Source organism: Parasteatoda tepidariorum, chromosome 10 (assembly GCF_982258835.1).
Source record: "Parasteatoda tepidariorum strain Cologne lab strain chromosome 10, Ptep-v5.0, whole genome shotgun sequence".
NCBI lineage: Eukaryota > Metazoa > Arthropoda > Arachnida > Araneae > Theridiidae > Parasteatoda > Parasteatoda tepidariorum.
Genome location: NC_141764.1, coordinates 91441290 through 91464236, shown reverse-complemented (window position 1 = coordinate 91464236; position 22947 = coordinate 91441290). Strand labels below are relative to the sequence as shown.

Here is a 22947-nt window from a genome sequence, read left to right as displayed (position 1 = left end):
CGAATAATTATGATCGCATCACTGCGCTAATAAATCACAAAAGAAATTCGTAGTGTAATTTCTGTACTGGGTAGGATGAACCAAAAGATGATCGAAATAAATATTTATCTCTGAGGTCAAACATCAGCATAGATATGCGTATTTGTATGATACTTTAGAAATCGAAACATTCATCAGCTTTTCCATCAGGAGAGACTCGCAAAGTTAAAAACTCATGAATACTGAAACCGAATAATTATGATCGCATCACTGCGCTAATAAATCACAAAAGAAATTCGTAGTGTAATTTCTGTACTGGGTAGGATGAACCAAAAGATGATCGAAATAAATATTTATCTCTGAGGTCAAACATCAGCATAGATATGCGTATTTGTATGATACTTTAGAAATCGAAACATTCATCAGCTATTCCATCAGGAGAGACTCGCAAAGTTAAAAACTCATGAATACTGAAACCGAATAATTATGATCGCATCACTGCGCTAATAAATCACAAAAGAAATTCGTAGTGTAATTTCTGTACTGGGTAGGATGAACCAAAAGATGATCGAAATAAATATTTATCTCTGAGGTCAAACATCAGCATAGATATGCGTATTTGTATGATACTTTAGAAATCGAAACATTCATCAGCTTTTCCATCAGGAGAGACTCGCAAAGTTAAAAACTCATGAATACTGAAACCGAATAATTATGATCGCATCACTGCGCTAATAAATCACAAAAGAAATTCGTAGTGTAATTTCTGTACTGGGTAGGATGAACCAAAAGATGATCGAAATAAATATTTATCTCTGAGGTCAAACATCAGCATAGATATGCGTATTTGTATGATACTTTAGAAATCGAAACATTCATCAGCTATTCCATCAGGAGAGACTCGCAAAGTTAAAAACTCATGAATACTGAAACCGAATAATTATGATCGCATCACTGCGCTAATAAATCACAAAAGAAATTCGTAGTGTAATTTCTGTACTGGGTAGGATGAACCAAAAGATGATCGAAATAAATATTTATCTCTGAGGTCAAACATCAGCATAGATATGCGTATTTGTATGATACTTTAGAAATCGAAACATTCATCAGCTTTTCCATCAGGAGAGACTCGCAAAGTTAAAAACTCATGAATACTGAAACCGAATAATTATGATCGCATCACTGCGCTAATAAATCACAAAAGAAATTCGTAGTGTAATTTCTGTACTGGGTAGGATGAACCAAAAGATGATCGAAATAAATATTTATCTCTGAGGTCAAACATCAGCATAGATATGCGTATTTGTATGATACTTTAGAAATCGAAACATTCATCAGCTTTTCCATCAGGAGAGACTCGCAAAGTTAAAAACTCATGAATACTGAAACCGAATAATTATGATCGCATCACTGCGCTAATAAATCACAAAAGAAATTCGTAGTGTAATTTCTGTACTGGGTAGGATGAACCAAAAGATGATCGAAATAAATATTTATCTCTGAGGTCAAACATCAGCATAGATATGCGTATTTGTATGATACTTTAGAAATCGAAACATTCATCAGCTATTCCATCAGGAGAGACTCGCAAAGTTAAAAACTCATGAATACTGAAACCGAATAATTATGATCGCATCACTGCGCTAATAAATCACAAAAGAAATTCGTAGTGTAATTTCTGTACTGGGTAGGATGAACCAAAAGATGATCGAAATAAATATTTATCTCTGAGGTCAAACATCAGCATAGATATGCGTATTTGTATGATACTTTAGAAATCGAAACATTCATCAGCTATTCCATCAGGAGAGACTCGCAAAGTTAAAAACTCATGAATACTGAAACCGAATAATTATGATCGCATCACTGCGCTAATAAATCACAAAAGAAATTCGTAGTGTAATTTCTGTACTGGGTAGGATGAACCAAAAGATGATCGAAATAAATATTTATCTCTGAGGTCAAACATCAGCATAGATATGCGTATTTGTATGATACTTTAGAAATCGAAACATTCATCAGCTATTCCATCAGGAGAGACTCGCAAAGTTAAAAACTCATGAATACTGAAACCGAATAATTATGATCGCATCACTGCGCTAATAAATCACAAAAGAAATTCGTAGTGTAATTTCTGTACTGGGTAGGATGAACCAAAAGATGATCGAAATAAATATTTATCTCTGAGGTCAAACATCAGCATAGATATGCGTATTTGTATGATACTTTAGAAATCGAAACATTCATCAGCTTTTCCATCAGGAGAGACTCGCAAAGTTAAAAACTCATGAATACTGAAACCGAATAATTATGATCGCATCACTGCGCTAATAAATCACAAAAGAAATTCGTAGTGTAATTTCTGTACTGGGTAGGATGAACCAAAAGATGATCGAAATAAATATTTATCTCTGAGGTCAAACATCAGCATAGATATGCGTATTTGTATGATACTTTAGAAATCGAAACATTCATCAGCTTTTCCATCAGGAGAGACTCGCAAAGTTAAAAACTCATGAATACTGAAACCGAATAATTATGATCGCATCACTGCGCTAATAAATCACAAAAGAAATTCGTAGTGTAATTTCTGTACTGGGTAGGATGAACCAAAAGATGATCGAAATAAATATTTATCTCTGAGGTCAAACATCAGCATAGATATGCGTATTTGTATGATACTTTAGAAATCGAAACATTCATCAGCTATTCCATCAGGAGAGACTCGCAAAGTTAAAAACTCATGAATACTGAAACCGAATAATTATGATCGCATCACTGCGCTAATAAATCACAAAAGAAATTCGTAGTGTAATTTCTGTACTGGGTAGGATGAACCAAAAGATGATCGAAATAAATATTTATCTCTGAGGTCAAACATCAGCATAGATATGCGTATTTGTATGATACTTTAGAAAACGAAACATTCATCAGCTATTCCATCAGGAGAGACTCGCAAAGTTAAAAACTCATGAATACTGAAACCGAATAATTATGATCGCATCACTGCGCTAATAAATCACAAAAGAAATTCGTAGTGTAATTTCTGTACTGGGTAGGATGAACCAAAAGATGATCGAAATAAATATTTATCTCTGAGGTCAAACATCAGCATAGATATGCGTATTTGTATGATACTTTAGAAATCGAAACATTCATCAGCTTTTCCATCAGGAGAGACTCGCAAAGTTAAAAACTCATGAATACTGAAACCGAATAATTATGATCGCATCACTGCGCTAATAAATCACAAAAGAAATTCGTAGTGTAATTTCTGTACTGGGTAGGATGAACCAAAAGATGATCGAAATAAATATTTATCTCTGAGGTCAAACATCAGCATAGATATGCGTATTTGTATGATACTTTAGAAATCGAAACATTCATCAGCTTTTCCATCAGGAGAGACTCGCAAAGTTAAAAACTCATGAATACTGAAACCGAATAATTATGATCGCATCACTGCGCTAATAAATCACAAAAGAAATTCGTAGTGTAATTTCTGTACTGGGTAGGATGAACCAAAAGATGATCGAAATAAATATTTATCTCTGAGGTCAAACATCAGCATAGATATGCGTATTTGTATGATACTGTAGAAATCGAAACATTCATCAGCTATTCCATCAGGAGAGACTCGCAAAGTTAAAAACTCATGAATACTGAAACCGAATAATTATGATCGCATCACTGCGCTAATAAATCACAAAAGAAATTCGTAGTGTAATTTCTGTACTGGGTAGGATGAACCAAAAGATGATCGAAATAAATATTTATCTCTGAGGTCAAACATCAGCATAGATATGCGTATTTGTATGATACTTTAGAAATCGAAACATTCATCAGCTTTTCCATCAGGAGAGACTCGCAAAGTTAAAAACTCATGAATACTGAAACCGAATAATTATGATCGCATCACTGCGCTAATAAATCACAAAAGAAATTCGTAGTGTAATTTCTGTACTGGGTAGGATGAACCAAAAGATGATCGAAATAAATATTTATCTCTGAGGTCAAACATCAGCATAGATATGCGTATTTGTATGATACTTTAGAAATCGAAACATTCATCAGCTATTCCATCAGGAGAGACTCGCAAAGTTAAAAACTCATGAATACTGAAACCGAATAATTATGATCGCATCACTGCGCTAATAAATCACAAAAGAAATTCGTAGTGTAATTTCTGTACTGGGTAGGATGAACCAAAAGATGATCGAAATAAATATTTATCTCTGAGGTCAAACATCAGCATAGATATGCGTATTTGTATGATACTTTAGAAATCGAAACATTCATCAGCTTTTCCATCAGGAGAGACTCGCAAAGTTAAAAACTCATGAATACTGAAACCGAATAATTATGATCGCATCACTGCGCTAATAAATCACAAAAGAAATTCGTAGTGTAATTTCTGTACTGGGTAGGATGAACCAAAAGATGATCGAAATAAATATTTATCTCTGAGGTCAAACATCAGCATAGATATGCGTATTTGTATGATACTTTAGAAATCGAAACATTCATCAGCTATTCCATCAGGAGAGACTCGCAAAGTTAAAAACTCATGAATACTGAAACCGAATAATTATGATCGCATCACTGCGCTAATAAATCACAAAAGAAATTCGTAGTGTAATTTCTGTACTGGGTAGGATGAACCAAAAGATGATCGAAATAAATATTTATCTCTGAGGTCAAACATCAGCATAGATATGCGTATTTGTATGATACTTTAGAAATCGAAACATTCATCAGCTATTCCATCAGGAGAGACTCGCAAAGTTAAAAACTCATGAATACTGAAACCGAATAATTATGATCGCATCACTGCGCTAATAAATCACAAAAGAAATTCGTAGTGTAATTTCTGTACTGGGTAGGATGAACCAAAAGATGATCGAAATAAATATTTATCTCTGAGGTCAAACATCAGCATAGATATGCGTATTTGTATGATACTTTAGAAATCGAAACATTCATCAGCTTTTCCATCAGGAGAGACTCGCAAAGTTAAAAACTCATGAATACTGAAACCGAATAATTATGATCGCATCACTGCGCTAATAAATCACAAAAGAAATTCGTAGTGTAATTTCTGTACTGGGTAGGATGAACCAAAAGATGATCGAAATAAATATTTATCTCTGAGGTCAAACATCAGCATAGATATGCGTATTTGTATGATACTTTAGAAATCGAAACATTCATCAGCTATTCCATCAGGAGAGACTCGCAAAGTTAAAAACTCATGAATACTGAAACCGAATAATTATGATCGCATCACTGCGCTAATAAATCACAAAAGAAATTCGTAGTGTAATTTCTGTACTGGGTAGGATGAACCAAAAGATGATCGAAATAAATATTTATCTCTGAGGTCAAACATCAGCATAGATATGCGTATTTGTATGATACTTTAGAAATCGAAACATTCATCAGCTATTCCATCAGGAGAGACTCGCAAAGTTAAAAACTCATGAATACTGAAACCGAATAATTATGATCGCATCACTGCGCTAATAAATCACAAAAGAAATTCGTAGTGTAATTTCTGTACTGGGTAGGATGAACCAAAAGATGATCGAAATAAATATTTATCTCTGAGGTCAAACATCAGCATAGATATGCGTATTTGTATGATACTTTAGAAATCGAAACATTCATCAGCTTTTCCATCAGGAGAGACTCGCAAAGTTAAAAACTCATGAATACTGAAACCGAATAATTATGATCGCATCACTGCGCTAATAAATCACAAAAGAAATTCGTAGTGTAATTTCTGTACTGGGTAGGATGAACCAAAAGATGATCGAAATAAATATTTATCTCTGAGGTCAAACATCAGCATAGATATGCGTATTTGTATGATACTTTAGAAATCGAAACATTCATCAGCTATTCCATCAGGAGAGACTCGCAAAGTTAAAAACTCATGAATACTGAAACCGAATAATTATGATCGCATCACTGCGCTAATAAATCACAAAAGAAATTCGTAGTGTAATTTCTGTACTGGGTAGGATGAACCAAAAGATGATCGAAATAAATATTTATCTCTGAGGTCAAACATCAGCATAGATATGCGAATTTGTATGATACTTTAGAAATCGAAACATTCATCAGCTTTTCCATCAGGAGAGACTCGCAAAGTTAAAAACTCATGAATACTGAAACCGAATAATTATGATCGCATCACTGCGCTAATAAATCACAAAAGAAATTCGTAGTGTAATTTCTGTACTGGGTAGGATGAACCAAAAGATGATCGAAATAAATATTTATCTCTGAGGTCAAACATCAGCATAGATATGCGTATTTGTATGATACTTTAGAAATCGAAACATTCATCAGCTATTCCATCAGGAGAGACTCGCAAAGTTAAAAACTCATGAATACTGAAACCGAATAATTATGATCGCATCACTGCGCTAATAAATCACAAAAGAAATTCGTAGTGTAATTTCTGTACTGGGTAGGATGAACCAAAAGATGATCGAAATAAATATTTATCTCTGAGGTCAAACATCAGCATAGATATGCGTATTTGTATGATACTTTAGAAATCGAAACATTCATCAGCTTTTCCATCAGGAGAGACTCGCAAAGTTAAAAACTCATGAATACTGAAACCGAATAATTATGATCGCATCACTGCGCTAATAAATCACAAAAGAAATTCGTAGTGTAATTTCTGTACTGGGTAGGATGAACCAAAAGATGATCGAAATAAATATTTATCTCTGAGGTCAAACATCAGCATAGATATGCGTATTTGTATGATACTTTAGAAATCGAAACATTCATCAGCTTTTCCATCAGGAGAGACTCGCAAAGTTAAAAACTCATGAATACTGAAACCGAATAATTATGATCGCATCACTGCGCTAATAAATCACAAAAGAAATTCGTAGTGTAATTTCTGTACTGGGTAGGATGAACCAAAAGATGATCGAAATAAATATTTATCTCTGAGGTCAAACATCAGCATAGATATGCGTATTTGTATGATACTTTAGAAATCGAAACATTCATCAGCTTTTCCATCAGGAGAGACTCGCAAAGTTAAAAACTCATGAATACTGAAACCGAATAATTATGATCGCATCACTGCGCTAATAAATCACAAAAGAAATTCGTAGTGTAATTTCTGTACTGGGTAGGATGAACCAAAAGATGATCGAAATAAATATTTATCTCTGAGGTCAAACATCAGCATAGATATGCGTATTTGTATGATACTTTAGAAATCGAAACATTCATCAGCTATTCCATCAGGAGAGACTCGCAAAGTTAAAAACTCATGAATACTGAAACCGAATAATTATGATCGCATCACTGCGCTAATAAATCACAAAAGAAATTCGTAGTGTAATTTCTGTACTGGGTAGGATGAACCAAAAGATGATCGAAATAAATATTTATCTCTGAGGTCAAACATCAGCATAGATATGCGTATTTGTATGATACTTTAGAAATCGAAACATTCATCAGCTTTTCCATCAGGAGAGACTCGCAAAGTTAAAAACTCATGAATACTGAAACCGAATAATTATGATCGCATCACTGCGCTAATAAATCACAAAAGAAATTCGTAGTGTAATTTCTGTACTGGGTAGGATGAACCAAAAGATGATCGAAATAAATATTTATCTCAGAGGTCAAACATCAGCATAGATATGCGTATTTGTATGATACTTTAGAAATCGAAACATTCATCAGCTATTCCATCAGGAGAGACTCGCAAAGTTAAAAACTCATGAATACTGAAACCGAATAATTATGATCGCATCACTGCGCTAATAAATCACATAAGAAATTCGTAGTGTAATTTCTGTACTGGGTAGGATGAACCAAAAGATGATCGAAATAAATATTTATCTCTGAGGTCAAACATCAGCATAGATATGCGTATTTGTATGATACTTTAGAAATCGAAACATTCATCAGCTTTTCCATCAGGAGAGACTCGCAAAGTTAAAAACTCATGAATACTGAAACCGAATAATTATGATCGCATCACTGCGCTAATAAATCACAAAAGAAATTCGTAGTGTAATTTCTGTACTGGGTAGGATGAACCAAAAGATGATCGAAATAAATATTTATCTCAGAGGTCAAACATCAGCATAGATATGCGTATTTGTATGATACTTTAGAAATCGAAACATTCATCAGCTTTTCCATCAGGAGAGACTCGCAAAGTTAAAAACTCATGAATACTGAAACCGAATAATTATGATCGCATCACTGCGCTAATAAATCACAAAAGAAATTCGTAGTGTAATTTCTGTACTGGGTAGGATGAACCAAAAGATGATCGAAATAAATATTTATCTCAGAGGTCAAACATCAGCATAGGTAATGCGTATTTGTATGATACTTTAGAAGTCGAAACATTCATCAGCTTTTCCATCAGGAGAGACTCGCAAAGTTAAAACTCATGAATACTGAAACCGAATAATTATGATCGCATCACTGCGCTAATAAATCACAAAAGAAATTCGTAGTGTAATTTCTGTACTGGGTAGGATGAACCAAAAGATGATCGAAATAAATATTTATCTCAGAGGTCAAACATCAGCATAGGTAATGCGTATTTGTATGATACTTTAGAAGTCGAAACATTCATCAGCTTTTCCATCAGGAGAGACTCGCAAAGTTAAAACTCATGAATACTGAAACCGAATAATTATGATCGCATCACTGCGCTAATAAATCACAAAAGAAATTCGTAGTGTAATTTCTGTACTGGGTAGGATGAACCAAAAGATGATCGAAATAAATATTTATCTCAGAGGTCAAACATCAGCATAGATATGCGTATTTGTATGATACTTTAGAAATCGAAACATTCATCAGCTTTTCCATCAGGAGAGACTCGCAAAGTTAAAAACTCATGAATACTGAAACCGAATAATTATGATCGCATCACTGCGCTAATAAATCACAAAAGAAATTCGTAGTGTAATTTCTGTACTGGGTAGGATGAACCAAAAGATGATCGAAATAAATATTTATCTCAGAGGTCAAACATCAGCATAGGTAATGCGTATTTGTATGATACTTTAGAAGTCGAAACATTCATCAGCTTTTCCATCAGGAGAGACTCGCAAAGTTAAAACTCATGAATACTGAAACCGAATAATTATGATCGCATCACTGCGCTAATAAATCACAAAAGAAATTCGTAGTGTAATTTCTGTACTGGGTAGGATGAACCAAAAGATGATCGAAATAAATATTTATCTCAGAGGTCAAACATCAGCATAGATATGCGTATTTGTATGATACTTTAGAAATCGAAACATTCATCAGCTTTTCCATCAGGAGAGACTCGCAAAGTTAAAAACTCATGAATACTGAAACCGAATAATTATGATCGCATCACTGCGCTAATAAATCACAAAAGAAATTCGTAGTGTAATTTCTGTACTGGGTAGGATGAACCAAAAGATGATCGAAATAAATATTTATCTCAGAGGTCAAACATCAGCATAGGTAATGCGTATTTGTATGATACTTTAGAAGTCGAAACATTCATCAGCTTTTCCATCAGGAGAGACTCGCAAAGTTAAAACTCATGAATACTGAAACCGAATAATTATGATCGCATCACTGCGCTAATAAATCACAAAAGAAATTCGTAGTGTAATTTCTGTACTGGGTAGGATGAACCAAAAGATGATCGAAATAAGTATTTATCTCAGAGGTCAAACATCAGCATAGGTAATGCGTATTTGTATGATACTTTAGAAGTCGAAACATTCATCAGCTTTTCCATCAGGAGAGACTCGCAAAGTTAAAACTCATGAATACTGAAACCGAATAATTATGATCGCATCACTGCGCTAATAAATCACAAAAGAAATTCGTAGTGTAATTTCTGTACTGGGTAGGATGAACCAAAAGATGATCGAAATAAATATTTATCTCAGAGGTCAAACATCAGCATAGATATGCGTATTTGTATGATACTTTAGAAATCGAAACATTCATCAGCTTTTCCATCAGGAGAGACTCGCAAAGTTAAAAACTCATGAATACTGAAACCGAATAATTATGATCGCATCACTGCGCTAATAAATCACAAAAGAAATTCGTAGTGTAATTTCTGTACTGGGTAGGATGAACCAAAAGATGATCGAAATAAATATTTATCTCAGAGGTCAAACATCAGCATAGGTAATGCGTATTTGTATGATACTTTAGAAGTCGAAACATTCATCAGCTTTTCCATCAGGAGAGACTCGCAAAGTTAAAACTCATGAATACTGAAACCGAATAATTATGATCGCATCACTGCGCTAATAAATCACAAAAGAAATTCGTAGTGTAATTTCTGTACTGGGTAGGATGAACCAAAAGATGATCGAAATAAATATTTATCTCAGAGGTCAAACATCAGCATAGATATGCGTATTTGTATGATACTTTAGAAATCGAAACATTCATCAGCTTTTCCATCAGGAGAGACTCGCAAAGTTAAAAACTCATGAATACTGAAACCGAATAATTATGATCGCATCACTGCGCTAATAAATCACAAAAGAAATTCGTAGTGTAATTTCTGTACTGGGTAGGATGAACCAAAAGATGATCGAAATAAATATTTATCTCAGAGGTCAAACATCAGCATAGGTAATGCGTATTTGTATGATACTTTAGAAGTCGAAACATTCATCAGCTTTTCCATCAGGAGAGACTCGCAAAGTTAAAACTCATGAATACTGAAACCGAATAATTATGATCGCATCACTGCGCTAATAAATCACAAAAGAAATTCGTAGTGTAATTTCTGTACTGGGTAGGATGAACCAAAAGATGATCGAAATAAATATTTATCTCAGAGGTCAAACATCAGCATAGATATGCGTATTTGTATGATACTTTAGAAATCGAAACATTCATCAGCTTTTCCATCAGGAGAGACTCGCAAAGTTAAAAACTCATGAATACTGAAACCGAATAATTATGATCGCATCACTGCGCTAATAAATCACAAAAGAAATTCGTAGTGTAATTTCTGTACTGGGTAGGATGAACCAAAAGATGATCGAAATAAATATTTATCTCAGAGGTCAAACATCAGCATAGATATGCGTATTTGTATGATACTTTAGAAATCGAAACATTCATCAGCTTTTCCATCAGGAGAGACTCGCAAAGTTAAAAACTCATGAATACTGAAACCGAATAATTATGATCGCATCACTGCGCTAATAAATCGCAAAAGAAATTCGTAGTGTAATTTCTGTACTGGGTAGGATGAACCAAAAGATGATCGAAATAAATATTTATCTCAGAGGTCAAACATCAGCATAGGTAATGCGTATTTGTATGATATTTCAGAAGTCGAAACATTCATCAGCTATTCCATCAGGAGAGACTCGCAAAGTTAAAACGCATGAATACTAAAACCGAATTACTATGATCACATCACTGCGCTAATAAATCAGTAAGGAAACACGTAATTGTAATTCTGTAATTTCTTGAAACAACGGTTACTCTAAATTTATAGTTATGAGCCTTCTTAAAGATTCTTGATTTTACTGAAATCAGGATACAGATTTTAACATAAAATAATGAATTTTATCTCAGCAAAACTATGATCACACTGTGTTTATCTTAAATACGACAAAAATTATTGTAGTTTAAAAAAACTATTAATAGGTTGACGTACCACGAACCAACTTTTCAAACGTTCATCTCGAAATATGTTTCTATCTTAGAATCATTATTTTTAAATATGGTGTCTTAAAATTTGGGATTTTAATATACTTTAAATATTTATTCTGGAACTTTAAATATTTATATCGTTGATATATTTATCCTGTCGATAGTACTTGTCATTTGCAGAATCATGTTTTGTAGAATCATGTATTGCATTGAATAACTTTTTGGAATTTAATTTATATTGAAAAATTGCAATAACATTTTGTTTTAAACAGAAAATGTATTCCAACGTAAGCTGGTTCTCTGTACTGTTTGAGTTAATGCGATTATTATATAAAAGTTAATAGTAGAATTATGAAACAAAAAGAGATGTTACTAAGACTCAATGCTCTAAATACCATTATATAAACGTGAAAAATATAACGCAAAATCATAAAAATATGCATATGTTATTTAGAATTAAAATTAATTTTCAGAAAGTTTCAAAAACTATTGTAGAAATATTTGAACAATTTCTGTCAACAATTTACTCTTCTCCATTCTCTTAAGTAGGCAATTTAAGAAACTTTTAATCATCTAAAAGGCCAAATAACTTCTCCGACAATGAAAACTATTGGATTGAATACTATTTAATACTAGAAATACAATTTAAAGTACCATTATATAGGTTTGAAAAGTATCCCCATGCAAAATCATAAGATAGATTTTTCAAAAGAATTAAACGCGAGTTTCAGAAAGTTTTAAGAAACAGTTGTAAAAATATTTGCATTTTTTTTCAATCAGCAATTTACCTTTCTGTGCTCCCCAAAGTTTGCAAAATAGGAATTATTTAATTATCTGAGAGGCAAAATAACTTCTATGACGCTGAAGACTAAGACTATTTTTCTAGATTTACAATTAAAAGCACCATTATGTAAGTTTAAAATGGATAACAATGCGAAATAATAAAATTAATTTTTATTAAAAATTAAGAGCAATTTGCAGGAAGTTTTAAGGAACATTTGTAGAAATATTTGCATAATTTCAATCAGCAATTTACCTTTCGCTACTCTTCTAAGTTGGCAATTTAGGAAATTTTTAATTATCTAAAAGGCGAAACAATTTCTCCGACAATGCTTTTACTAGAAATGCAATTTAAAATACCTTTATATGGTATATCTCTATATGAAATTATAAAACAGAATTTTCCTAAGAAACAAAAGAAATTTTCGGAAAGTCTTAGGAAACAGTTTCTGAAGAACATTTATATAATTCCAATTAACAATTTACCGTATTCTATTCTCAGCAAAATAACTTATTCCACAATGAAGACTAAGACAAAGATTTTACAGAAATTATAATTTAAAATTCCATCATATAGGTTGAAAAGCATATCAATGTGAAATCATAAAATAGATTTATCTCTAGAATCAAAAAGCAATTTTCAGACATCTTGAAGAAAGATTTATTGAATAAAATAATCCCATGATTTCAGCCAAGAATTTATAGTTCCCTATTCTCTTGTGTTGGAAATTTAAGAAAACATTAATTACCAAAATAAACACACGAAAAGGCAAAATAACTTGTCATACAATGAAGAATTTCCCAGTTTTTTCAAAGTATCAAATTCAATTCCGTAAAAGAACACCAAAATAAATGCCAAAGTTGGCTGCTTTAATTAATTCTAAATATTTGTCTTTGAATTAAGTTTTTTTTTATATTCCATTTATTTCATAAAATAATTTCGCCTGAATGAAAAAGCCTTTTAAAATACGGCAGCTTTTTGAAAAATGCCGTTAATTTAGCTGGATTATCTAGTAAAAGATGTTCTCAGCAAGTATGTGTCAACGTCAGCTTAAAACGCGTTAAAAATTGGGGAGCTACTTTAACGAGAAAGGCTGTTAAAGTGGAAGGGAGCCGTTTTTCATTAAAGTAACAAATGAACGCTTTGAGCTGTTGAGAAATTTTTAAACAAATCTAGCTGAAAATTCATTTCATGCTTTGTGTGTTTTAACACTGGTTAGTGCAAAGTGGAAAACGTTTTCACACTATTTTTTAATGGAACATAATCCTTTAAGAATAAATTAGATCCGTACACGTTAAACAAGTTTCGCGAATGAGGATGCAGCTTTTTCGTATCTTTTCAACTAAAATGCTTGGATCCATTAAAATTTAATTAAGATTTTTATTGTAAATGGAAAAATTAAATTTGCTTTTTTGTGCACACCTGATTTATATTCTTTCCTTTTAAAAGATTATTCTGTCAACAAATGTCTGATTAATGTTTGGACTTATTTATTATTTAAAATATTGTTCACATCTGAAGAATTTTAATTGTTTAATTAAATAGATTTTTCAGAATTACTTACAACATTAAAAAGTCTTCTAGCACTGTGTTTAATAAAAATATTTGCATCATGTAATTATAGTTTTTAAATTGAAAAGTAATGATGCGTAAAAATATTGAATCAGACTGCCGGTTCTTCACAATTAATAGTTATCTTCAATATTAGTTCAAAATGTGAAAGTAATTTATTAAATATGAAATTCAGAAATTTTGAAATTGAAATAATTTTCTTACTGTTTTGTGCAGGTATAATTTAACTGTTTTATATATATATATATATATATATATTTATATATATATATATATATATATATATATATATATATATATATATATATATATATATATATATATATATATATATATATACTTTTACTTTTACTAATACTTTTTTTATATTAATTATTGTACAAGGACATTTGCAAACCAAAAAAATAACTAATGCACCTTTATACTACATATCAGGTACAATAATTACAATGCTTGTATTCTACATTACTTCCTGCATACTATATACTATATTAGGTATGAAAATTATTGATTTGAGCATTATATTTGTATAATATATTTTTACCTATACTACAAGATAGCTATTGTACTAAAATATTTATATCTGAATACTACAGGATATTAATTATCGCATCAAAAGAAATGTATCTGAATACATTAGTGTATTGAAATAGCAAGTAAGTATCTGCTTGTACCGTAAAATATTGCAATTGCATTTGAATGATAAATAATTCGTTTCAGACAAAACCCAGTAACATTATTAACTTAAAAACATGTACAAACCATGACAATTTAATAGAAGAGTTGAGGAAATATAATTAAATATTTTATTCTAAATTACCATCACCACATAAAACTAAATATTATATATTAAACTACCATCCCTACATAGAACTTAATTTCTCTTTTTTCTTCTTTATATTTTCATTATTCGATGCACATTTTGTTTTATAAAGTATGTAACCAACATTCTGTGAATAAATGTTACAGTTTGGGCCACATTTGTACTGGACAGATTGGCATACAAAGTCTATTGAAAGAGTGGATATAGAAGGAGGTAGGAATAGAATAGTAATTAGAGACAACATTGAATACCTCATGGAAATAAAAATGGTTGCCTTGTCCAGACAAACAGGTATCTCAAACCAAACGTAAATAATTTCAGTTTAGTGTTTTGAGTCGTTATTAGAATTTACCATTTTCAATATAATATTATGAATGCTTTTTCTAGGTACCTCTATCCACCTATTTAATAATTATAAACTCTTTACTCATTACATAAAGAGCTTTAAAATTTTAATGTATGTTTTGACTTATAGTTTTTAAATTTTCTCTATGTTATATTACCATATTTAATACTACTTATCTATAGCTTAATTGGTAAAAACATTGTCAGAAATTTACAAATATAGGCATAGGAAAAACTAATACATATCTACTAATATAGGCCATAATGAATACTACTATTGTCCACTTCAAGATAGTGATTACATCACAGAATGTTATCCAATTATGAACTACAAGATAATAATAATAGATATGTACCTGTATACTACAAGTTATTGATTATTGAATAATAAGATATGTATAAGTATACTGCCAGGTATTGATTACGATTACCAGGTATTGATTGCCACGATTTTCAGCAGCAACATTGCACAATGTGATAAATATTGCAGTAAGCCTGCAAACATTGCTATAGGATTAATCTGACGTGAAGCAGAATACATACTTTTATATTTTTTCCAAACAAGAGCGACTGCTATATGATGATAAAAGTGGCAAATAATTTTTGAGAAGACATTCGAGAAGGAATTCACCGGTTTCCTAAATAGTACATTTCAAACTGTAAATTTACCTCTTTCAATTTGAATTAAAGTTTTACTCGATTTAAAACTAACATTTAAATGTTAGTTACTTATAATATATTAAATTTAAATTAATAATTTTCAATTTAAGTTTATATTTTTAATCGTCGTCATGTTTTGGATCTCCTGTCTCTTCGCATTTCAGCATTTTTTTTTAAATGCATATCCTACTGATGTCATTATTTGAAAAAAATATCATACATTTTTTTTGTTTAGTTTTCTTGAATTACAGACTTAACATTAAAATGCGCTGATGTAATCTAATTTATTTTTTAATTTAAGAATTATAAAAACAACTTTACTTACTCACTCAAATTATTCAGATTAATATAAATTAAACTAATTTCACGAATGCCCATTTACAACAAAAAAAAAAATTAATATCTTCTTTTTTTCATTTCTAACTTGAGAATGGTAGGAAATAGTGTTTCACGGTTAATCTTTTCAGTATTCAGAAGCTGTTTGAAGAAAGCAAAGTAATTTACAATTTTTACGTAATTTCCAAATGGATTTCGTTTTTAAAATATATTATAAAATTACCTTCCATTAAACCATCAACATTTATTTAATTAATTAAATAAATAAAAAGAATTTTTTTAGCATAGCTGTCTACTTTTGCATTCATATATCTAATAGGATTTTTGTTTCCAGAATTACAATTTGTTTCACCTTAATGAATATAAATTTAGTCTTATTATTTTTGATGTCCCTATAAACAATAAAAACATTTTTTCCTTGACATGATTTTTTTTTATTTTGATTAAATAACTTGTTTTAAAAACTGAAACTATATGTCATATTTTTTTTTCTAAATTAAACAGTATAGAAGAAAATATAGACTTTTTTTGCTTCATCGATATACACGATGATTATGAACATTTATTTTTATTTTTTTAATTTATTTTTTATATTGTTCATTATAAAAAATTAATTATGTGTAAAGAAATATAAATATTACCTGCACTTTACCAATATTAGAATTATAATATAATAACATGAATATAAACTTTTTAGTGTTTATATATGACTATTTAAATTTAAATTTTATATTTATGTTTGCTTCACTATTTATGTTTCAAAACAAGCTAATTAGAATTAACTAGTATTATCTATCATCATGAATACAAAGTAATATTTTTATACACAATATGTAACACTTAAATTCTTAAAGGGAACTTTAAAAAATAATCGAATATTTCATAGCTTTTGTCTTGTTTCATGAATTGCAAAAAATAATGCAAATGAATAAGGTATTAAGATAGTAAATTGCATAATTTTGTTTATTAAATTTGAAAAGACCAATTACAGATTTTGAGACAAAAAAGACGTGCGTTTAAATGTCATTCATACACCACCGCATCATGAAAATTAATTTATTTATTCCATTCATGATATTTTTAACCACTCCAGACTGAAATTAAATTTTTGAACAAAATTTATATTAAATAAAAATTTTAAACTTATACACTCAATTACAACCACAAATAAATATGAAAGCATGAGTATAAGAAAAAAATCTAGAACACCTTTTTTTTAAAAAAAAATTGCTATTTATAATTTATGCATAAAATTAATATTTTATTAACTCTTGGTTGGTAAACAATAATATCACATTTTTGCCTTTAAAGTAATATACATATATATATAAAATACTTGTCAAAAATGAGGCAAAAAAGTTCGCGAATTAATATTTAAGAAATAGCAAAGCAGAAATACTATGAATATTTGACAAATCAGTATCGAAGATGGTGAATATGATCACTTATTTAGAAGTATATTTTTCACTTGATTTTGGATATAGGTCTTAAAATTATATATTAAGGACATTTATAAAATAAACCCCAGTATATTCTTAAGTTGTTTGACCACATCTTATCTAGTATTATTTTTTTCTGGCATTTTAAATCTTTTTAAAGAATAATTTATTGTACAATAAGAAGTTTTTAATGCTATTTTACTAGTGTGCACCAAGCTTTTTTCATGATATTTTGACCTAATTTCTTTACTTCGAAAGTTTAATGTAATTTTAATTCATTCACTTCCATTGAAATGATAAAGTAAAAAAAATCTATCCAAAAGAATATGGTGATTTAATTTTAAGCTCCAACTTTTATAATTTTTCAGAATTCATGAAAACATCGCTTTTTTTCCAGTAGCCCTCGTTTTTTTAAATAATATTTCTTTAGAAAATAAGATTACAAGTATAACTTATTTTTTTACTATCTAAGTTAAGTTCAGTTATCTATAAATTTAATGTAATCCATATTTAAAGTTATGGTTTGCAGGTAACAACCCGTGTGGCGAACTAAATGGAGGATGCAGTCATCTGTGCCTCTTTCGACCCCACGGGCACGTCTGTGCTTGTCCGTCCTATCCTGATAGCCGACCCTGCTCCACGGGTAAGTGAACCCCGTAGCATAATTTCTGCGTTAAAGAGAATCGTGACATACAGGGAAATGAGAAAGGTCATTTTAGTGCTCTGTGATAGAATAACAAAATAGCCAAATTTCTTTTATAAGAGCTTATCTAAGATAATGGAAAAGGAATTCAGTTTCGTTGCTTATAACGAGAATTATTCAAAAAAATAGTGTTGTATTTTATTAAAAAAAGAATTTTATTCATATAAAATACTGTTATTATTAAGCATAACAAATATAATTAAAGATTTCAAACTCGGTAATTTGTTTAGGAAAAAAAATTTTTTTTTCCTTTAAGAAAAAAAAAATATTAAAGGTAACTTGTATTTTGAGCACTGCCTTAAAGGAAAAAAGGCAAGAAAGGCGAAAAGAAGAAACAATTGAGATGATTGAAAATATTTTTGTATTGCTATGCACAAACTGTATCTTATAGTAAATTTGAAATATTTTGAAAAAGAGGTGATAAAGAGGTGAACTTGATAAGATCGAGCTAAGTGAGATTGAAAAGCTACGCAATGAGATAATGAGAAAAACCACCAAACATCCCCTCAATTAGCAAACAGTGAAAATACACCATAAAATCGTCCTTGTAGTATTTACATTATAGTGTAGGGTGATCGTAATTAAAATTCACTTGTTTATATCCATAAAGAGTTAGTTTTGGTTGACTGAAGTCAATGGAACTTGAAATGTATGGCGTATAGATCATGTGTAAAATCAATCTGCAATATAATTAGTCCAAACTTCTTCCACCAGATGAAAAATAGAGTGCACGAGGAGCAAGGCACATAATTATTGAATCATAGCATATACAAATGTGCCTTTAATGCTTGTCAAGTACACGTCCAAAAACTTCTTACAGCTTGCTCATGTGTTCAACTATATTTCCCAGGTCTTCGCAACCAATTGCAACATAACTTGACATATTTATTCTCTCAGTACTATTAACAGATTATTGTCGTTCTGATAAAACAGTTTAATAAGAAATGCTCGTTCTTTCTTCCGCAATGGCATGAAGGAGAATCATTAAGACAGTGACTGATCTTCCTAAAACTGTGCCAAAATTGCACAAATTCTTCCTCGCACATGGAAAGCACCATCTATTGGCTGAATTTTAAGCTACTTTTGTATTTCAGTTTTCATTTCTCCACTGTCCGTGTAACATGTATGCCAAGTTTAATGAACAACCATTAATCAAAAAACAAAATCTATTTGGGCTCAAACAGAGTTAATTTTACCACTTTGTACGACGTAACTTACCTAACATTGAATCATTTTATGTTAATTTCAAAACAACAAGAAGTTACGATTTGATATTGAAAAATACGGCATGCTCGGACTCATTGAAAAATAATATCGTCCTCGTAATTATTTGAAAGTCCTTAAGAAAATCGACACTTAAATTCAAAATAAAACGTTGCAGTTAATCTCACAAATGAAAAAAAAATTATAATACTTCTTAATTATCGCCATCCGTAATTTTGATAACATAATTTAATAGATAATATCAGCAAACTTAATTTAATTATTGGAGTAATAATTTTAATTTTTAATGAATTTAATTAAATATTAACTTATATAATTATATTTGCAATAATTATATATCTTTTATTTTCTCATTTAATATAATAGTTTGATGTTCTCTTTAAAAAAATGTGTTTTTAATTAGAAGGGCAGCGAGTTAGGTTGTATGGGTGCTATGTAATTTTTTTATCTCATAATTATCTGTTAAGTTTCTAGATACAATTGTTAAGTTTCTTAGTTAAAATAAAGTTTTTAATCGTTAAGCTTCCTTTTTAAATTTCAGTTTTCCGTTGAATAAATTTAAAAGGAGAACCGTTTCTACATACTAATAAAGCTTTATCGGCATTCATATAAAGCAGTGGTGTGATAATTAAAATTTTCTATCTATGCAAACTTATTGAAAAAAGTATCTTGTCCAATAAATTCGAACTATTGGGGAAAAAAAAACTTTTATAATTACTATCTTTGAATATTTGAGTAGAGAATTTCCTAAACATGACCCTTTGTTGTTCCTTTTTTTTTGAAAAAAACTTTTCAAAATGTAAATATTAGCTTTCCGATTATTATAGAAGGTCACGTTCTGTCTGGTGCTTATGCAAACAAAATTTGTTTTTCAAAATCAATAGCAGTGGTTTATACATATTATACTTATGAGAAGTATATTTTTTCCTATCTTGTGAAAAATTGTTGTTAAGCACCATTTTTATACCCAGAAAGACGTATGATAATGTTAAATACTGATGTTTATGATAATGTTGAGTTAAATATATCTTACAACATGAATAATATTAAATACTGTTTATTACATTGGTCTTAAAAGTAGAAATATTTTATTGTGAGTTAAAAAAAAGTTTGAAGCAATACTTAGTTTTTGCATTTCTTTTCACTTAATTCTTAATGGTTTTGGAGAATAAACGTATAAGTATCAATAAGCAATTAAAAACAAAAAAAAATTACCAATAAAACAGTAAAAAAAAATTTTTTTTTTTCGTCATAAGCGAAAATTGACTTAGAAGTTATTTCATAAATTCAATCTTTATTATGTCTCGGCAGGATTGCTCCAGAAATTTTTATCGAGGACAATTTCATTCACCTTTTTTTTTAATAGAGCATAATAAATTAATTTTACTAACGAAATTACAAAAATTGTTTTATCCTTTTCGAAATAAATTTTTCAAAATACATTTTATTGATAAACCTCCACTTTTTGATATTTTATCACTAAAAAACCAAAAAAAAAATGAAACATTTTTAAAATTTTGTGTTGAATTATTACTAAACAATTCGTAATATTATGTAAGAAAGAAATTGCTTTTCTGGGGTCAAATTTATTTTTGTGCAAGAGATTTTAATTTAAATAATACGATGATTTTTATACTAAATGCAATTAGTTGTAAAAATATTACAGAAAAAATTATATTAAGCATTATTATCTACACTTTTCCATTTCACTTTTATGCGAAAGCACATTAAAAGCACTGTACCCATCCGTGTATCTGATAATATACCCAAGCAGTTTTTATTTATTTCACAATTAACCATTTGTTTTTCAAAGCATTTCAAAGGCGTAGCAGTACGTTTAAGGTGTTAAAGTGCTGATTTTTGAAATAGTTTAAGTACTAGCGAAGGCTGACTACATTATCTTTTCTTTACTACCACAATTTTTGTGGTTTATTTTATATATTTATTTATTTTTACTAGTATTATCTCTTATTTTGTGTCAGATACCAACCAAACTAGGAAACGAACACACCATGTTGAAGATTGTATCAATAGCGATCAATTCGCTTCGAGAAAAGGTTGCAAAGCAACCACCAGGATTTCTCACTTCGATTAAGAGAGGAAGTATTTCCCTAACGTATGAAATTAAATACTTTTTTTTTTAACAAAGCGTTGCAAATATTTCTCAAGGCCGAAAAAAAAGCGTGGAATTTGTATGATTAAAAAATATTTTCTGTGTTGGTACTGCAAATAATAATTAAATATTTCTTACCGTTTTGTGTATTTTATAGTGCCTGGTGAAATATTACCTGAGCCAACCAAAGTTGCTAATTCAGATGAGGTGGCTACTTTAATAGAATCTTCAGTGCCTACTGCAATGCCTGCAAATAATAACAGTACACGGTAATTTAGTTTCATTCGAAAATAGTAACCATTTTAAATATATAAATACTTGTATAATAAAATATTATAGATATAAAAGCACATTCAAAATAAAACAATCTACATTTTTCAAATTGTTCAGGAGAATGGTTCTGGGCGGAAGCTCCTTTATATCTATATATAGTCAGTAATACATAGTTAAGTTGTATTGTTCCGCCATCTGGTAATAAATTTCTAAAATTTATAAAATGTCAACCTAGAAACAGTTCAAAGGTGTAGTTTGATGTGAAAAGGCTACCTCCTAAAAAGTGGGTGTTTGAATATAAAGCCTTCATGCAGTAATTTACAAATTATAATTGTATAAGGATCGATGTGCTTTACTTATACTTACTACACTTTCCTGGATGCCTCTAGCTTCGCTTATACTTACTACACTGTCCACCGATAAGTATTTGGATATCCATGTATATTGATGGAAAAGTAATTATAGTCAGTGGTATTTCTCTTTGTATGGATTCATACTTTCGGTCCAAATTCATGATAAGTTCATTGCTGACACCTACTTTTAACAACAGTGTGCATCCAACTTTGTGAAAGTTTAACTGGTTGAATTGTTACCTTCAGGAAGACAAAGCTAGCTGCTATATTACGGGTTAGTATGGTAAAGACGGAGTCAATCAGATGAACTGATCTACACAAACCCATACTGAGAATATTTGGATCGAATTGGCTCGACGAATTGAGGCATACAGTAACTATCATTAATTGCAAACACCCATCAATAAACATTTGAACGTATATAGAAAAGTAAATTCAAATTTATTCATATTCTGTAATTTGTAGAGCCTCCAGAAGAAGCGATTAAGTTAATCCTCCTTTCTACAATTCTCCAATTCGGCTTGAAGAAGAGTTGTAAGTTTCTTCACCAATATTGAATTATTCGACAATGAAGCTTGTCTCGGGGGCTCTCTGTAGATTTTAGATCTGGGTTCTGAACACGCCAGTTCTTTTGGTTAACCAAACTGACGCCATATTAATTAAATGC

General features: G+C 30.3%; 1 protein-coding gene across 1 annotated transcript in view; it reads left to right on the top strand.

Moving 5' to 3' along the window:
* LOC122271649 (low-density lipoprotein receptor-related protein 4) overlaps positions 1 to 22947 on the top strand; it is a 463426-nt gene that overhangs the window by 430800 nt on the left and 9679 nt on the right. Inside the window, exons 29-31 of the mRNA XM_043053650.3 lie at positions 14981 to 15125; positions 18144 to 18257; positions 21812 to 21923. Of these exons, the coding sequence (XP_042909584.2) occupies positions 14981 to 15125; positions 18144 to 18257; positions 21812 to 21923 (371 nt within the window). The remainder of the gene's footprint in view (positions 1 to 14980; positions 15126 to 18143; positions 18258 to 21811; positions 21924 to 22947) is intronic.